This window comes from Polyodon spathula, chromosome 16 (assembly GCF_017654505.1).
Source record: "Polyodon spathula isolate WHYD16114869_AA chromosome 16, ASM1765450v1, whole genome shotgun sequence".
Classification (NCBI taxonomy): Eukaryota; Metazoa; Chordata; class Actinopteri; order Acipenseriformes; family Polyodontidae; genus Polyodon; species Polyodon spathula.
The window spans coordinates 38,210,193-38,224,762 of record NC_054549.1 but is presented as its reverse complement, the minus strand read 5'-3'; the positions used below and the strand labels follow the sequence as shown (position 1 = coordinate 38,224,762).

The window sequence follows — 14,570 nt, the reverse complement described above, 5'->3', positions numbered from 1 at the left end:
GGGTCAGTGGTCAGTGTCTGTGCCGTGCAGTGCAGTGACCCCCCTGCTTTCCCTACCCCCCCAGTCTGTGTGGATTCCCTCCCTTCTACTCCAACACGGGCCAGGCCATTTCTCCCGGGATGAAGAGGCGGATCCGCATGGGCCAGTACGAGTTTCCCAACCCAGAGTGGGCGGAAGTCTCAGAGGAAGGTGGGAGAAGAAAACACACGAGGCGCCCTGTGCTGTAACAGAGACAGCCCTACACTGTAACTCAATACACCTCGTCTTATTGTGAAGCTGAGACACCCCACACACAGCTTATTAGAAACCCCCATAACAACTCAGTGACTCCTCCTGTATCGCAGGGAGATGCCTTCTCAGATAACAGGACGAGGACACTAACACTGAAACTTGCTTTTAATGACCACTTCAGTTTTAAGCTGCTAAAGCGATCCCGTCCACATTTTTTTAAATGTCTTCATGCTCCATTTTTGTATCAGTGTATATCCGCTGTGGTGATAATTCTCTGCAGATAACTGAGACTTCGGCTCAGGGCACCTAACTGTTGCTGTGGTCAGTTATCAGGTAATGACCGCTGCATTGGACAATAACGTGTGTGCCTGTAGCTGCTGGCTGCTGTAATGCAAGACATGCCTGTAACACAGTCCTATACTCAGATGCATTCACCTATCAGTATAAGACATGCCTGTAACACAGTCCTATACTCAGATGCATTCACCTATCAGTATAAGACATGCCTGTAACACAGTCCTATACTCAGATGCATTCACCTATCAGTATAAGACGTGCCTGTAACACAGTCCTATACTCAGATGCATTCACCTATCAGTATAAGACATGCCTGTAACACAGTCCTATACTCAGATGCATTCACCTATCAGTATAAGACATGCCTGTAACACAGTCCTATACTCAGATGCATTCACCTATCAGTATAAGACGTGCCTGTAACACAGTCCTATACTCAGATGCATTCACCTATCAGTATAAGACGTGCCTGTAACACAGTCCTATACTCAGATGCATTCACGTCTCAGTATTTAAAAGCCTCTTCACTTTATTGTACCCTGCATTCACCTATCCTGCCTGTAACACAGTCCTATACTCAGATGCATTCACCTATCAGTATAAGACATGCCTGTCCTATACTCAGATGCATTCACCTATCAGTATAAGACGTGCCTGTAACACAGTCCTATACTCAGATGCATTCACCTATCAGCCTGTAACACAGTCCTATACTCAGATGCATTCACCTATCAGTATAAGACGTGCCTGTAACACAGTCCTATACTCATGCATTCACCTATCAGTATAAGATGCCTGTAACACAGTCCTATACTCAGATGCATTCACCTATCACATGCCTAACACAGTCCTATACTCAGATGCATTCACCTATCAGTATAAGACATGCCTGTAACACAGTCCTATACTCAGATGCATTCACCTATCAGTATAAGACGTGCCTGTAACACAGTCCTATACTCAGATGCATTCACCTATCAGTATAAGACATGCCTGTAACACAGTCCTATACTCTCAGATGCATTCACCTATCAATATAAGACATGCCTGTAACACAGTCCTATACTCAGATGCATTCACCTATCAGTATAAGACATGCCTGTAACACAGTCCTATACTCAGATGCATTCACCTATCAGTATAAGACGTGCCTGTAACACAGTCCTATACTCAGATGCATTCACCTATCAGTATAAGAATGCCTGTAACACAGTCCTATACTCAGATGCATTCACCTATCAGTATAAGACGTGCCTGTAACACAGTCCTATACTCAGATGCATTCACCTATCAGTATAAGACATGCCTGTAACACAGTCCTATACTCAGATGCATTCACCTATCAATATAAGACATGCCTGTAACACAGTCCTATACTCAGATGCATTCACCTATCAATATAAGACATGCCTGTAACACAGTCCTATACTCAGATGCATTCACCTATCAGTATAAGACATGCCTGTAACACAGTCCTATACTCAGATGCATTCACCTATCAGTATAAGACGTGCCTGTAACACAGTCCTATACTCAGATGCATTCACCTATCAGTATAAGACGTGCCTGTAACACAGTCCTATACTCAGATGCATTTAACACAGTCCTATACTCAGATGCATTCACCTATCAGTATAAGACGTACCTCCTTCACTTTATTGTACCCGTCTCCCTTTGACTCTGCAGCAAAGCAGCTGATTCACCAGTTGTTGAAGACAGACCCCAGCGAGAGAATGACAATCTCACAGTTCATGAACCACCCCTGGATCAAAGTGAGGTTATTGGTTCACTCGCTTGCATTGCTTTTGTCCTTTTTTGAGTGTTTTCTTTTTTTATGAGCAGGTGTATCGGGCAGTGTTGTGTGCTACACAGACTCTCCCTTATAATAGCTTCCCACAGTAATAAATCGCAGTGCAAGCATTGCTGAGACCAGCGCAGTATTGTAAAGCATGTTAATAAACACGGCAAACCAGAGTAAACCATGGTGAATGCATAGTGCCAACATGGGAAAAGCACGGGGGAAATACTGTGGGGCCGCTCCTCCAGTGCAGCGATCACCAGGCTGCCCAGCCTTCCCCTTTCATTTAGACACCTTGGGAGTCATTTCCAAAGCGTGTCCTTCAGCCTTTAAATAACTCCTACAGCATTTTACAAGCATGAAAAACAGCTGCTGATTTTTACAAAACTAAAACCAAGCAACTCAGGTACTGCTATCCACTGGCTTTTTAAGCCACCTGAAGCTGTCTGTTCCTCAGTTATGTATCATTTGCATGGAACAAAAATAGCCTTGAATCAAAGAGTGCTGTAACCCTCGTGCCTCCCCGTGGCTGGGTGGACGCCTGACCTCATTGTGAACGCTTTCATTGCAGCAGTCAATGGTGGTGCCGCCGACGCCCCTGCACACAACGAGGGTCCTGCAGGAGGACAAGGAGATGTGGGACGAGGTCAAGGTGAGTGGGGAGAGGGGCAGGAGACTGTTCTTCATTTACCAAACACCTGTACTCAATTACCCCACGGTCAACCACAGGGGGGAGTATCATCTCGTCCAAACAGCCAGGCGATGAACCCTCAACCCATTTGGGTTTGAGTCCTGATATCTCTTCTTTTACCACACTTACCAACACAGGAGCACTGAATCCAAACTGTGTGTTGTTGGGCTCTGTCCCTGTCCCTCTGTCTTGTGATAAGGAGCCGTCCTGCTCTGTGCTTTCAGGAGGAGATGACCAGTGCTTTGGCCACGATGCGCGTCGACTACGACCAGGTCAAGATCAAGGACCTGGACACCTCCAGCAATCCGCTGCTCAACAAGCGGCGAAAGAAAGCAGCTGGGGGCAAGGGGGGCTCGTCCACAGTGTGCAATAGCCAGTGAAGACCCCCCTGCAGGAATAAAACCGAACTGCAGCTCTACACTGTGCGGGAACGAGCAGATCACAATAGAAAGAACACTGTGTGTGTGTGTGTGTGTGTGTGTGTGTGTGTGTGTGTGTGTGTGTGGCAAGGGGGTGTTCTTGTTGTTGTTGTTTGTCCTTTTACAAAAAATAAAATATATATAAAATAATGGTTCTCTTTTTGATGTCTTGTTATTGTGTATTTTTCTTTTCATGTTTCCAGTAATATAAACTCCCTCTCTGATATCACCTCCCCATCCAGAACCCTAGGAGTTGCACAGAGGCTTGATCCAATCCAGGATCACGAACTTGGCAAAAACAGTATTATTATTAATTAGCGGATGCTTTTATCCAAAGCAACGAGGGGGTGAACTGTGCATCACAGCTGCTGCTGCAGAGTCACTTACAATAGGACCTCGGTTTTACAGCTTATCAAAGGACAGAGCACAAGGAGGTTCAGTGACTTGCTCAGGGTCACACACGGGGAGTCAGTGGCTGAACTGGGATTGAACCTGGAAGCTCCTGGTAACAGGCCCCTTTCTCCACTGGTCCACCAAGCCTCCTGGCAAAATATGGCAGACTATAGTAAAGACATAGCTCTTAGATTTAGTGTAAATTTGGAGACTCCTGCTCTAAATTTAATTTAATTAATCAAAATGGGCTTTTAAAAAACAGTTCTCAACAGCAGGAATTCAGTTAATTTAGAAATACTAAAATAAACTAAATAAATTAAATGACAAAGATTTCGACAAGAAGTCTTTTCAACGTCTTCAGATAGACTCTTCTCCAGTCTAAATGTTTGTCATTGAGTTTACATTGAAGACACAGAGAAAGAGTTAAAGGCACATCACTGAATTTGAGTAAAATTTCTGTTAGCATTTCTTATTGGGCCCTATTGCTTGTTTAAATGTCCTGGATGAAGTAGGAGATCACCAGTAGCTTGCTATCTCCCTTCAGTGCTGCCAGCCAGGAGCTCATTCCCTGAGGTCAGGAAGTGGGTGTGTAATTTGCATCAGTGTGGAAGCACCTCCACTGGGGCGGTTCAGAGCAGCGTTCTTGGGATTCACATCCTGAGCCTCAGAAATGGAGGAAGAGCGAGCCACTAAGAATAGCGGTACTGCGGGATCCACACTCCAGGAGTCCAGAGTCTTCTCCCAGCTGATCTCCTTGAGGGAAAACGCTGTGCTGTTCAACCTGATTGGAGCCAGATGTCTCGTGAGTTGGTTTTGAGTGTCTCTGTGATCTGGGCAGTTAGATAATGTCATGGACTTTACCGTTATCTACGTTTTTTGATTTCTGTATGGTTTTACTGTGCATTTAGTTTACCATGGTTTGCTATGTTGTTTTTTTTATAAGTTTTGCCATACTTTTGATTTACAATGCTTGCCTATGCTTTACCACACCTGTCTGTGCTTTACAATGCTTCCCTATGCTTTACCACACCTGTTTGTGCTTTGCAATGCTTCCCTGTGCTTTACCAGACCTCTTTGTGCTTTACAATGCTTCCCTATGCTTTACCAGACCTCTCTGTGCTTTACAATGCTTCCCAGTGCTTTACCAGACCTCTCTGTGCTTTACAATGCTTCTCTATGCTGTACCATGCTTTGCTGCATTCCACTCTGCTGTGCTGTTTCTAAGAGCTGCTCCAGTTAGTCGTCTTTCTCACTCCCCCTGAAGAAGCTTGAATCTCAAACGTTCTCTTTTTTTTGTGTTTGTTGTGCTTTGATGGTGTTGCTACATCATGTTTGATAAGGCAGTAGTGTCAGTGTCATGCATCTGTTTTATTTTCCTCTATATAAAAACAGGATTCTATAGTTCTATATGTGTGGCACAGAACCTTATTCAAGAAAATAACTAGAAATGGACAGTCCTTTTACTTCAGCAAGCACCCTCCAGGGAAATGAATGCGCTTGGGACACAGCATTCAAATGAGTGTATTGATAATAGCAACCTTATCTGATCACACCTGCCATATCCTGGAGTGGCTTTGTTTTGATGCCTCGTGTTCAGATAGCCGTGTTTCTGCTGCTGGACTGAAGCACCAACATGCTTTCCATAGTCCAGCCAGATCACTTCCACTTGCTTTTCCCTCATAAAAGTCTAGCACTTTTTTTTTTGCGTGGTATTTTTGCACTTTTACCATATTTTCCCCACGGTTGTACTCTGCATTTAAACTATGCTTTCACTGTGCTGTATCACACTATGCTATAGTACACCGTGCTGTGCTTTCACTGTGCTGTCTCACACTGTGCTGTATCACAGTGTGCTGTATAATACTGTGCTGTATTACACTGTGCTTTGCTTTCACTGTGCTGTATTACACCGTGCTGTATTACACACGTGCTGTCTCACACTGTGCTGTATCACAGTGTGCTGTATAATACTGTGCTGTATTACACTGTGCTTTGCTTTCACTGTGCTGTATTACACCGTGCGGTATTACACTGTTCTGTGCTTTTACTGTGGAAAACTTTTGTAAGGCTTGTTTACACTTGCATATGTCCAGGGGAATTTACCACTTCATGGAAACCAAGGGAATGTTTTTTTCCCCTGCTATCTTCAAATAGCACTTTCCTATTCTTTTCTATTTGCGTAATTGCTTTACGAAGCACTCAGAATGCTTGCAAACATCACAGAAACATGTAAAGAGACGAGAAAAAGCAAGGAGCTTGACACTTAAAACAATTACTTTTTAATCAAAACATATTAACCAACACATTTCTTTCCTTTCAATAGCCAAGCACCTTTCTGGCAGGTCCCTTGTTCAACGACAATGATTTATTTATTTACGTATTTATTTGTTTATATATTTAATCTGCATTATTATTGCTGTCCTGTTTCCAGGCCCTGGCGTTGGCTGTGGTTCGGGTGTGTTTAATTTGTATTATTATTGCTGTCCTGTTTCCGGGCCCTGGCGTTGGCTGTGGTTCGGGTGTGTTTAATTTGTATTATTATTGCTGTCCTGTTTCCAGGCCCTGGCGTTGGCTGTGGTTCGGGTGTGTTTAATTTGTATTATTATTGCTGTCCTGTTTCCGGGCCCTGGCGTTGGCTGTGGTTCGGGTGTGTTTAATTTGTATTATTATTGCTGTCCTGTTTCCGGGCCCTGGCGTTGGCTGTGGTTCGGGTGTGTTTAATTTGTATTATTATTGCTGTCCTGTTTCCAGGCCCTGGCGTTGGCTGTGGTTCGGGTGTGTTTAATTTGTATTATTATTGCTGTCCTGTTTCCAGGCCCTGGCGTTGGCTGTGGTTCGGGTGTGTTTAATTTGTATTATTATTGCTGTCCTGTTTCCGGGCCCTGGCGTTGGCTGTGGTTCGGGTGTGTTTAATTTGTATTATTATTGCTGTCCTGTTTCCGGGCCCTGGCGTTGGCTGTGGTTCGGGTGTGTTTAATTTGTATTATTATTGCTGTCCTGTTTCCAGGCCCTGGCGTTGGCTGTGGTTCGGGTGTGTTTAATTTGTATTATTATTGCTGTCCTGTTTCCAGGCCCTGGCGTTGGCTGTGGTTCGGGTGTGTTTAATTTGTATTATTATTGCTGTCCTGTTTCCAGGCCCTGGCGTCGGCTGTGGTTCAGGTGTACCTCTCCCTGCCTCCAGAAAGGAGCAGCTGGACCAAGTGTAACTCTGGAGTGGTCTGTTTAATCAAAGATTACAGCGAACGCTCCTACTTCCTGAGGCTTTACAGGGTCAAGGTGAGGGGCGAGAGAGGGGACGCTGTTCACGCCAAGACGTTTGCTGAACAAAAAAAGGATTCACAACAGCCTGTGTGGGTTTAATAAACAGAAGAGGTTCTCGCTAGAGCAGGGGTAGGAGTTTTCAGGATCTAAATGCATTGATTACAACAGACCTCAAAATGTGTTCAATACATTCTGAAACATTAATCTTTGTTATCCGAATAAAACCGTGGTTTGGACAGCTCTGTCATCTAAACAGATCATTTACAAAACCCTGTCTCTTCTGTTCAAAACATCAGCAGAAAGGAAAGCTGGCCTGGGAGCAGGAGCTGTACACCCAGTTTGAATACTCTGCACCTCACCCCTACTTCCACACCTTCCTGGGAGACGTGAGTACCCCTCCCATCACCTCCCAGTATGAATACCCTGCACCTCACCCCTACTTCCACACCTTCCTGGGAGACGTGAGTACCCCTCCCATCACCTCCCAGTATGAATACTCTGCACCTCACCCCTACTTCCACACCTTCCTGGGAGACGTGAGTACCCCTCCCATCACCTCCCAGTATGAATACCCTGCACCTCACCCCTACTTCCACACCTTCCTGGGAGACGTGAGTACACCTCCCATCACCTCCCAGTATGAATACTGTGCAAGCAGTTGTGTGTTTGCAGTTAGTCTGTCTGTGAAGCTTGACTCTTATCATATGTGTTTCACTCTTCCTTTACTACCTCTCTTGTTTTTTGTAGGAGTGTTGGGTGGCACTGAACTTTGCAGATGAAGGGGAAGCTGACACGTTCAAATCTGTTATTGAAGCCAGAATCAGAAGCTGTAATAAAATCAAGCACACGCAAAGTAAGCATCACAGGGACGCATTTTCAAAGCGTTCATCCTGTCTTCAATGAAGTCCTGTTCCTGTCAATGATGTCAAACTGAGAAGCACTCTGCTTTGTTGTGTACAAAAGGCCGTTCATAGCAATGCTTCAGTGGGTTGGTTCTAGTTTTATAAAATTCCCTTCCAGTGTGTATAATGAAGAAGACAAGGCATTAATAACATGAAACATGACGTTTTCTAATAATTTGGGTTCTCAGTTCCTGTTCTTCTTCCTGTAGTATTTCTAGTGATGAGTGATATGTTGGATCCGGACTATCTTGTTTAAAAATAATGTATTTCATCACGTTTTGGACAAAAGCCCTTCATCTGTGTGGAAAGAAAAGTAAACACAGTACGATATATATATATATATATATATATATATATATATATATATATATAATATATATATATATATATATATATATTAAATCCTGGAGCCATTTTTGAAATGCATGACACATTTCGTTTTTTTTAACACACACACACACACACACACACACACACACACACACACACACACAGTGACGTCAGCCTGTATCTGGGTGCTGCTTCTTAGCTAATTGTTTTTGTCTGAGTGTTAGCAGATTTTGCATATTCATTTCATTATTCAAATTTTGCGAGCAAGATATTCAAATATGTACATCGCACGTTTGTTCGAAGCACGATCACTCTGCTGTTTGATTTTAAAAGCGGACGGTCCATTATTCAGGGTGGCGACTTACAAATGACATTTCTGTAGGTGTACAGAACAGGGTAATTATTATTATTATTATTATTATTATTATTATTATTATTATTATTATTATTATTATTATTGTTAGCTGTGATTACTAATTGAATAGAATTCGCTTGATTTTATATTTTAAATGCGCGCGCGCGCGTGTGTGTTTAATTTTACTAATAGATTGGTATAAGGTGCCTGGTTTAGTGATTGCAGATGGAATGTAATTACCAGTCATTAAAGCGGAGACAGGTGTCAGAAAGAAATTCATTTTAAGCGGGCCGGTGAAGCAAGCGGCTCTCTCCGTGCCAGTGTTTTTGTGTTGCTGCAGATGCAGATGGAATTTTTAAGAACTGTTCATATATTTGGTAAATGTTAGCATGTTGGATTGAATATTCATTTAAAAACGTACGCGTGCAAATAATGAAACAGAGAAGGACGAAATGAGCACGACAAGTCATTTCGAAGTTTAGCTATTGGTGTTTTCTTGAAAAGGTTGGAAATCTGATTGGTTCTTTTAAAAAAATGAAAGGATTGTTGTATTTATTTGTCATTATTTTTAACGGGGTGACACTGTATCGACAGCTCAGTCTTTTGGGGTTTCTTATTATCGGTACAGCTCCTTCACCCCGTGTGGAATTCCAGAGGCTGTAGTTTAACATCGGGCCTGGAAGGAGAGCACTATTTATTTGCTTCAGGGTATGAGACGTGAACTATTCATTTCCCCGTGTACCTCGTTTGTATTACTAGGTCAGATATCGCACCAAGATTCTCCTCTGTCTTCACGCATGGGGTCCTCAAAGAGCATCACCCCGACTCGGTACCGGAGTCTGGGTTCCTTCTCTGAGAAAGGAAGGTCCAGTAACAAGAGGAAACTGAAAAAAGCCGACATCGGGACCCCAAGTGACTTTAAGTGAGTACCGGCGCTGTATTGATGCGCAGACTGCTAATGAAGTTGATGGATATCCGATTAACCTTTTGCGTAAATACGCACGTATATTATATTATGGGTGTTTCTTCTACAGTTTAAATGTGAACGCCCTAGAATGAGGAGGTGCTATAGAGGCTGTGTGAGCGAGTCATACATGCAAATATTTCAAGTACAAGTCTATATGAAATGCTGTGTCCTTGTATCTCTGCGCTGGTCTTAGTGCTGCAAGACCATCAGACTGCCTTAGAATACCGGCTGTGAGTAGCTACCAGGAAGCGGCAGCAACTTTTAATCTCTAGAAGGCAAAAACCTCTCGGGTCGTGGAGGGCTAATCCCCACCAGCTTTAACAGGTGCGACGGAGCGTGAAGCGTTTTAGGATGTGGTTTGTATTGGTTCAGCTGAATAGCTAAGACCAGGGTTGGCACAAAGACTTGTATGGGATGGGCTAGAGTCGCCCATCCCTGGTCTTACAGGGCTGTCCTTGAAATATGTGCATGTTCCAAATTCAAGAATTAAATCCAGCCAACGTTTTTCAAGAGGAAGAGGAGGAAGCCACATACTGATAGTCTATTGATGTAAGAAGCCTTGGTTGTTGGTTTGTTCTCCTTTAATAGTCCTGCTGTACTGCGGCATGTGGTTAAATGCACCCCTCCTGTCTTCTGTCTAGGCACGTGGGTCACGTTGGGTGGAACCCCGGTACTGGGTTTGACGTGAGTATGTCAGGAGCAGATTTTAACAATGTAGTAGCTGGTGGGTTTATCTTGATGAAGCCTTGTAGGTGTAGAATGGGAGGGAGGGAGTGTTTGCTGGTGCTCATGTCTTGGGGATGGTGTTCCAAGATTAACAAGTAGTTTTAAAACCTGGTCAGGGGTAGGGTGACCAGATGCCCCAATTTGACCCCTTTTCCCATTGGGTGATTGTTCCTCAAACCTTGAAGTCCTGGTTTTCAATCGTGCCAGATAGCAGTCCTTTTGTAATTAGCCAAGCAGTCCTATTAAACTGTGGTTTTAGGATAATAGCACTGTTCCAGTGAGATGCATTCTTTAATAAAGTTGTAGTTTTTAAAACCCTTTAATCTCCATGCTCTGACTCTGAGCTGCCCTTGAGTGTTGAGTGCTCTGCATGGTGTCTTGTTAGTGCTGCCATCTCTCTGATTCTCCAGTGCCTGCACTATCTTGTCTGCAGATCAATCACCTGGACTCAGACCTGAGGCAGCTCTTCAGTCAGGCGGGGATCCAGCAGCGGCACCTCCAGGACCTCTCCACCTCCCAGCTGATCTACGAGGTCATCGAGCTGCAGGGCGGGATGGAGGCTGTGCGGCAGGAGATCCGGGGGCAGGGTGAGCTCCCTGCGGTGTGGCGGGAAATCCAGGGGCAGGGTGAGCTCCCTGCGGTACGGATTGAGCACTCATTGACAATGAAACATTCTACTTTTTTTTTTTTTTTTCTCTTTCAGGTTCCATTGCATCTCTATCTCTTAACAGAATTGCTCCACCTGTTTCCTCTCCACTAATCTCCCTGGAACCAGATCAACCCACCTTGCTGTCGCTAAAGGGCCCCCTTCCTCCCCTGCCCTCCCAGAGAGAGTGGCGCCCCCCCATGGCATCCTCGACCACCTTCAGGGTGCGAGGGGTCCCGCCCCCGCTGAAGAGAGGCTCTCTCTCTGCACTGTTCACTGACGAGGCCATCCCTCCTCCCCCCTCCACTCCTCCTCCCCCTCCCCAGATTCCGCTCGTTCTCCCGCTGCACACAGCTCTGCACCCCCAATGCCGCCACACCCTCCTCCCGCTGCACACAGCTCTGCACCCCCAATGCCGCCACACCCTCCTCCCGCTGCACACAGCTCTGCACCCCCAATGCCGCCACACCCTCCTCCCGCTGCACACAGCTCTGCACCCCCAATGCCGCCACACCCTCCTCCCGCTGCACACAGCTCTGCACCCCCAATGACGCCACACCCTCCTCCCGCTGCACACAGCTCTGCACCCCCAATGCCGCCACACCCTCCTCCCGCTGCACACAGCTCTGCGGCCCCTGCTCCACCAACAGCACAGCTTCATGAAGGGAAGAGACAACCAGCCAGGGAAGAGGTGGAGAAGAGGCTGTCTGTGTTCCAGGAGATCAGACAAGGCATCCTGCTGAAATCAGTGAGTGGTGTCTGCTGGTTTGGGTTAGTGATTTGGTTTAGAGAAGTGGTTTGATTTATAGAAGTGGTCCTTACTGGTGCCTTTTCAGTCCATTCCAAACCAGGGCCTTTTTCTAGCCAGGTACTTCAGAAATGGAAGTAAGAATCCCCTTTACATAAGTTTGATCCATTCCTGGTTTTACCATTAGTTTAGGACACAACTGAGCTTGCTAGTTCTACACTGGTGGTAATGGTTTGTAGTAAAACCTGGAATGGATAACACTGCTGTTCAATAAGTCTTTCTTCCATCCCTGTACTGCGAGTACCTTGGTTCAATTAAATAGTCGGACTAACCTGAAACAAGGCAACGCACTCATTCAGTAATTGTCTGGTTATTTTAGAGGGTTTTAATAACTGTGTACTGTAATTTCAAACTGCGGTACTTCTGATCTTTGTGGGAAGCTCAAGAGTAACACTGAGTATTGGCCACGTTCAGTAGCTAAACAGCGATATCTAGTGGCCAATATATTATGGCACTACAGGAGACCAACAGTGCAGCGGACGCTCATCCAAACCTGCTAATTCAACTTGCCCTGGAATCAGCACCACGCTGGCACAATGGAGTGCGTGCTGGATTTCAGTATTGCTGCAGACGCTGCCCTGCAGGTGAAGGTGGCGATTTGACGTTAAGGCTTGTAAATGTACCGTATAAACAGATTTATTACTGTGAAGGTTTCTTACTGTTTGTGTTTTCGTGTACCGGGGTTATGGGTTAGTAACTGGTGGTGTAACTGTTTGGTCACCAGGAATAGCGTCTTGGTGTAATTTTGTGAGATGCCCTGTAGAGGGAGACAAAAGCTTACAATCTCAACTTTCCCAATATTTTTTTCTATAAGTTTTTCTCAATTTGATTTATTCAACTAAACCCGACCTAATAATATATATATATATATATATATATATATATATATATATATATATATATATATATATATATAATATATATATATTATATATATATATAATATATATATATATATATATATATAAAATTACACACACACACATCAATATGTTAGTCCTTGCATGCAGTATGCCTTGCTGCAGTCATTTATTTGGTCTAAAAGGGAGTTTAGGTTGATTTTAACTAGACTGGCTGCTTGAATCATGCATAACATTAAAATAGTGTTATGCAGCTTTAGTAAATTCATTGGGACAATCTCTGAGTTTGTAAACAGGAAGACATGAACATTCCACCACTGCATTCTGTTGAATCATAACTAATGACCTTTGAGACTCTTCCAGTTTCATTTCTCGCAAGTGTATGAGTGCATTCTCACGTTCACAAAGACTGAATACCTAGCCAGAAAAAAAAACAAAGCAGCCTTCCTTCTATAAGGAATGCTGTTGAACCCAGGAGGCGTGGCTGTTTGTGTGCAATGGATAAGTGAAGTGAGATTGCAGCAGTAAGATTGTGCTGCTTGTGTCTGGTTCTCGTTTTCAGGTCCCCAGTGTGGAGAGTGTGGGCTGCGCCCCCCCTGCGGCTCCTCAACCAGGGGGCATTGTGCTGGCTCTCATAGAGGCCATGAACAAGAGGCACCAGGCGATCCACTCTTCAGGTAGCAGAGGCACTGTGGGGTCATTCCATTAACACTGCCAGCGCTGCTCCTGGAGAGCCGGCTTCCCAATTACTTAACTCGACCAATTTGTTTGGTCAGCACTAAAAGGATTGAGGATTGAAAGATGCCTAGAAAGCCTGCAGTATTGTGGCTCTCCAGGACCCGATCGTGGTGTAAAGAGATCGAAACAGCTCTCCGTAGATCAGCAAACTCATTCTTTACTTTAATTGCAGGAGAGGATGAGAGGAGCGAGTCCGAAGAGGACTCGGATGAGTGGGATTAGCGGTCGATCTTTGATTCATTCACTGCAGGATGGAGTCCCGCTGGTCCTGGTCTCAGGGTAACTTCGTTCGATGGGGGCTGCCATCTGCTGTGTTTGTTTCTCTGCAATTCATCAGGGCTGACGATTGGGTGTGGTTTCGATTGACCCTGTGGATTCACAAGCCTCTCCTAGATCTCTTTCTGTAGCCTGTTTGGCATTCACTATACAGTGAGGGTTTTATTCTAGGGTGCGTTCTGTACTGTAGCGTGTTTGAAGGGCTCTGGGTTTAAAGGAAGTTTTTTTTTTTTTAATGTTTTTGCTGAAAAGCCCTAAAAATGAGTTATTTTTAATGTTTTTGTATTGTAATAATAAAGAAAATAAATGGGAAGTTGTTATACATATGAATTTAAATTAAAGCAAGTATATAATTGTAAATATTGTTCTATGTGCTTGGTTAATAAAACACCTATGTGTTGAAACACTTTGAATAAAGATTCAACATATTTCCCATTAATTGTGTTGCTGGATCTTCTTTGTTTTCAGCTGGGATCCTACAGGGCAGCCCAACAGGAAATACACCCTTTGAGAGAGGTGTAGGTGCTGCTTGGTTAGCAGTTTCTGCTCCCAGTGAAGCTGATTATTGGATGTTGTCTCAGGGTAGTGAACGTCTTCCCAGCACACTCCACTACCATTCAGCAATGCCTCTACGGGGGGAGAGATTACCCCTGCTGGTGGACAGGTGATTTTAAAATGGTTCCACAGAAAGACACCGTCAATCCCAGGCTATAGGGGGACCCAAATCCCTTCACACAAAGAGGAGAGTACTTTCAGAGATGTTTCCAAGAGGTTAATAAACAGATTTGTCATCACACTGCAGTCACGCAAGCACTTTTGAAATGAGCTATGTAACAATGCATGTTATCCTTGAAAGCGTGCAGAGTTCGTGC

General features: G+C 44.4%; 3 protein-coding genes across 8 annotated transcripts in view; all 3 read left to right on the top strand.

Moving 5' to 3' along the window:
- The window catches only part of LOC121329221 (MAP kinase-activated protein kinase 3-like), a 17,684-nt gene extending 14,171 nt beyond the window's left edge, over positions 1-3,513 (top strand). The window contains exons 7-10 of one of the 3 annotated variants that reach the window (XM_041274699.1): positions 65-189; positions 2,215-2,300; positions 2,901-2,978; positions 3,242-3,513. In XM_041274699.1, coding sequence (XP_041130633.1) covers positions 65-189; positions 2,215-2,300; positions 2,901-2,978; positions 3,242-3,397 — 445 coding nt within the window. In that variant the 3' untranslated portion in view covers positions 3,398-3,513. Of the gene's footprint in view, positions 1-64; positions 190-2,214; positions 2,301-2,897; positions 2,979-3,241 lie in introns of all 3 variants that reach the window. The other 2 variants (XM_041274700.1, XM_041274698.1) reach the window with 2 other exon arrangements.
- A 957-nt stretch (positions 3,514-4,470) lies between these two features.
- si:dkey-197j19.6 (wiskott-Aldrich syndrome protein) lies at positions 4,471-8,210 on the top strand. Its single transcript, XM_041272957.1, has 4 exons — positions 4,471-4,631; positions 6,965-7,105; positions 7,387-7,701; positions 8,202-8,210. Exons 1-4 carry the CDS (start codon positions 4,500-4,502, stop codon positions 8,208-8,210), a joined length of 597 nt encoding a protein of 198 aa, XP_041128891.1. The 5' UTR covers positions 4,471-4,499.
- On the top strand, positions 7,793-13,986 carry LOC121328447 (wiskott-Aldrich syndrome protein-like). Of its 4 annotated transcripts, none has more exons than XM_041273112.1 (7): positions 7,793-7,943; positions 9,437-9,599; positions 10,286-10,328; positions 10,804-10,957; positions 11,074-11,764; positions 13,247-13,361; positions 13,595-13,986. In XM_041273112.1, the coding sequence occupies exons 2-5, from the start codon at positions 9,475-9,477 to the stop codon at positions 11,565-11,567; spliced, it is 816 nt and encodes a 271-aa protein (XP_041129046.1). In that variant the 5' UTR covers positions 7,793-7,943; positions 9,437-9,474; the 3' UTR covers positions 11,568-11,764; positions 13,247-13,361; positions 13,595-13,986. The 4 variants fall into 4 exon arrangements, with proteins under 4 accessions (XP_041129046.1, XP_041129045.1, XP_041129047.1 ...); XM_041273111.1 differs by lacking the exon at positions 7,793-7,943 and adding an exon at positions 8,641-8,718; XM_041273113.1 differs by lacking the exons at positions 7,793-7,943; positions 13,247-13,361 and adding an exon at positions 8,641-8,718.
- Positions 13,987-14,570: the final 584 nt, after the last annotated feature.

What these genes read in the sequence shown, in the direction of transcription:
- LOC121328447 (XM_041273112.1), top strand. Translation starts at nt 9,475, where the DNA reads ATGGGGTCCTCAAAGAGCATCACCCCGACTCGGTACCGGAGTCTGGGT. An exon ending in GGGACCCCAAGTGACTTTAA is followed by an intron (nt 9,600 to 10,285) that starts GTGAGTACCGGC and finishes TCTTCTGTCTAG; the next exon opens with GCACGTGGGTCACGTTGGGT. An exon ending in ACCCCGGTACTGGGTTTGAC is followed by an intron (nt 10,329 to 10,803) that starts GTGAGTATGTCA and finishes TCTTGTCTGCAG; the next exon opens with ATCAATCACCTGGACTCAGA.
- si:dkey-197j19.6 (XM_041272957.1), top strand. Translation starts at nt 4,500, where the DNA reads ATGGAGGAAGAGCGAGCCACTAAGAATAGCGGTACTGCGGGATCCACA. An exon ending in TGATTGGAGCCAGATGTCTC is followed by an intron (nt 4,632 to 6,964) that starts GTGAGTTGGTTT and finishes TCCTGTTTCCAG; the next exon opens with GCCCTGGCGTCGGCTGTGGT. An exon ending in TGAGGCTTTACAGGGTCAAG is followed by an intron (nt 7,106 to 7,386) that starts GTGAGGGGCGAG and finishes TCAAAACATCAG; the next exon opens with CAGAAAGGAAAGCTGGCCTG.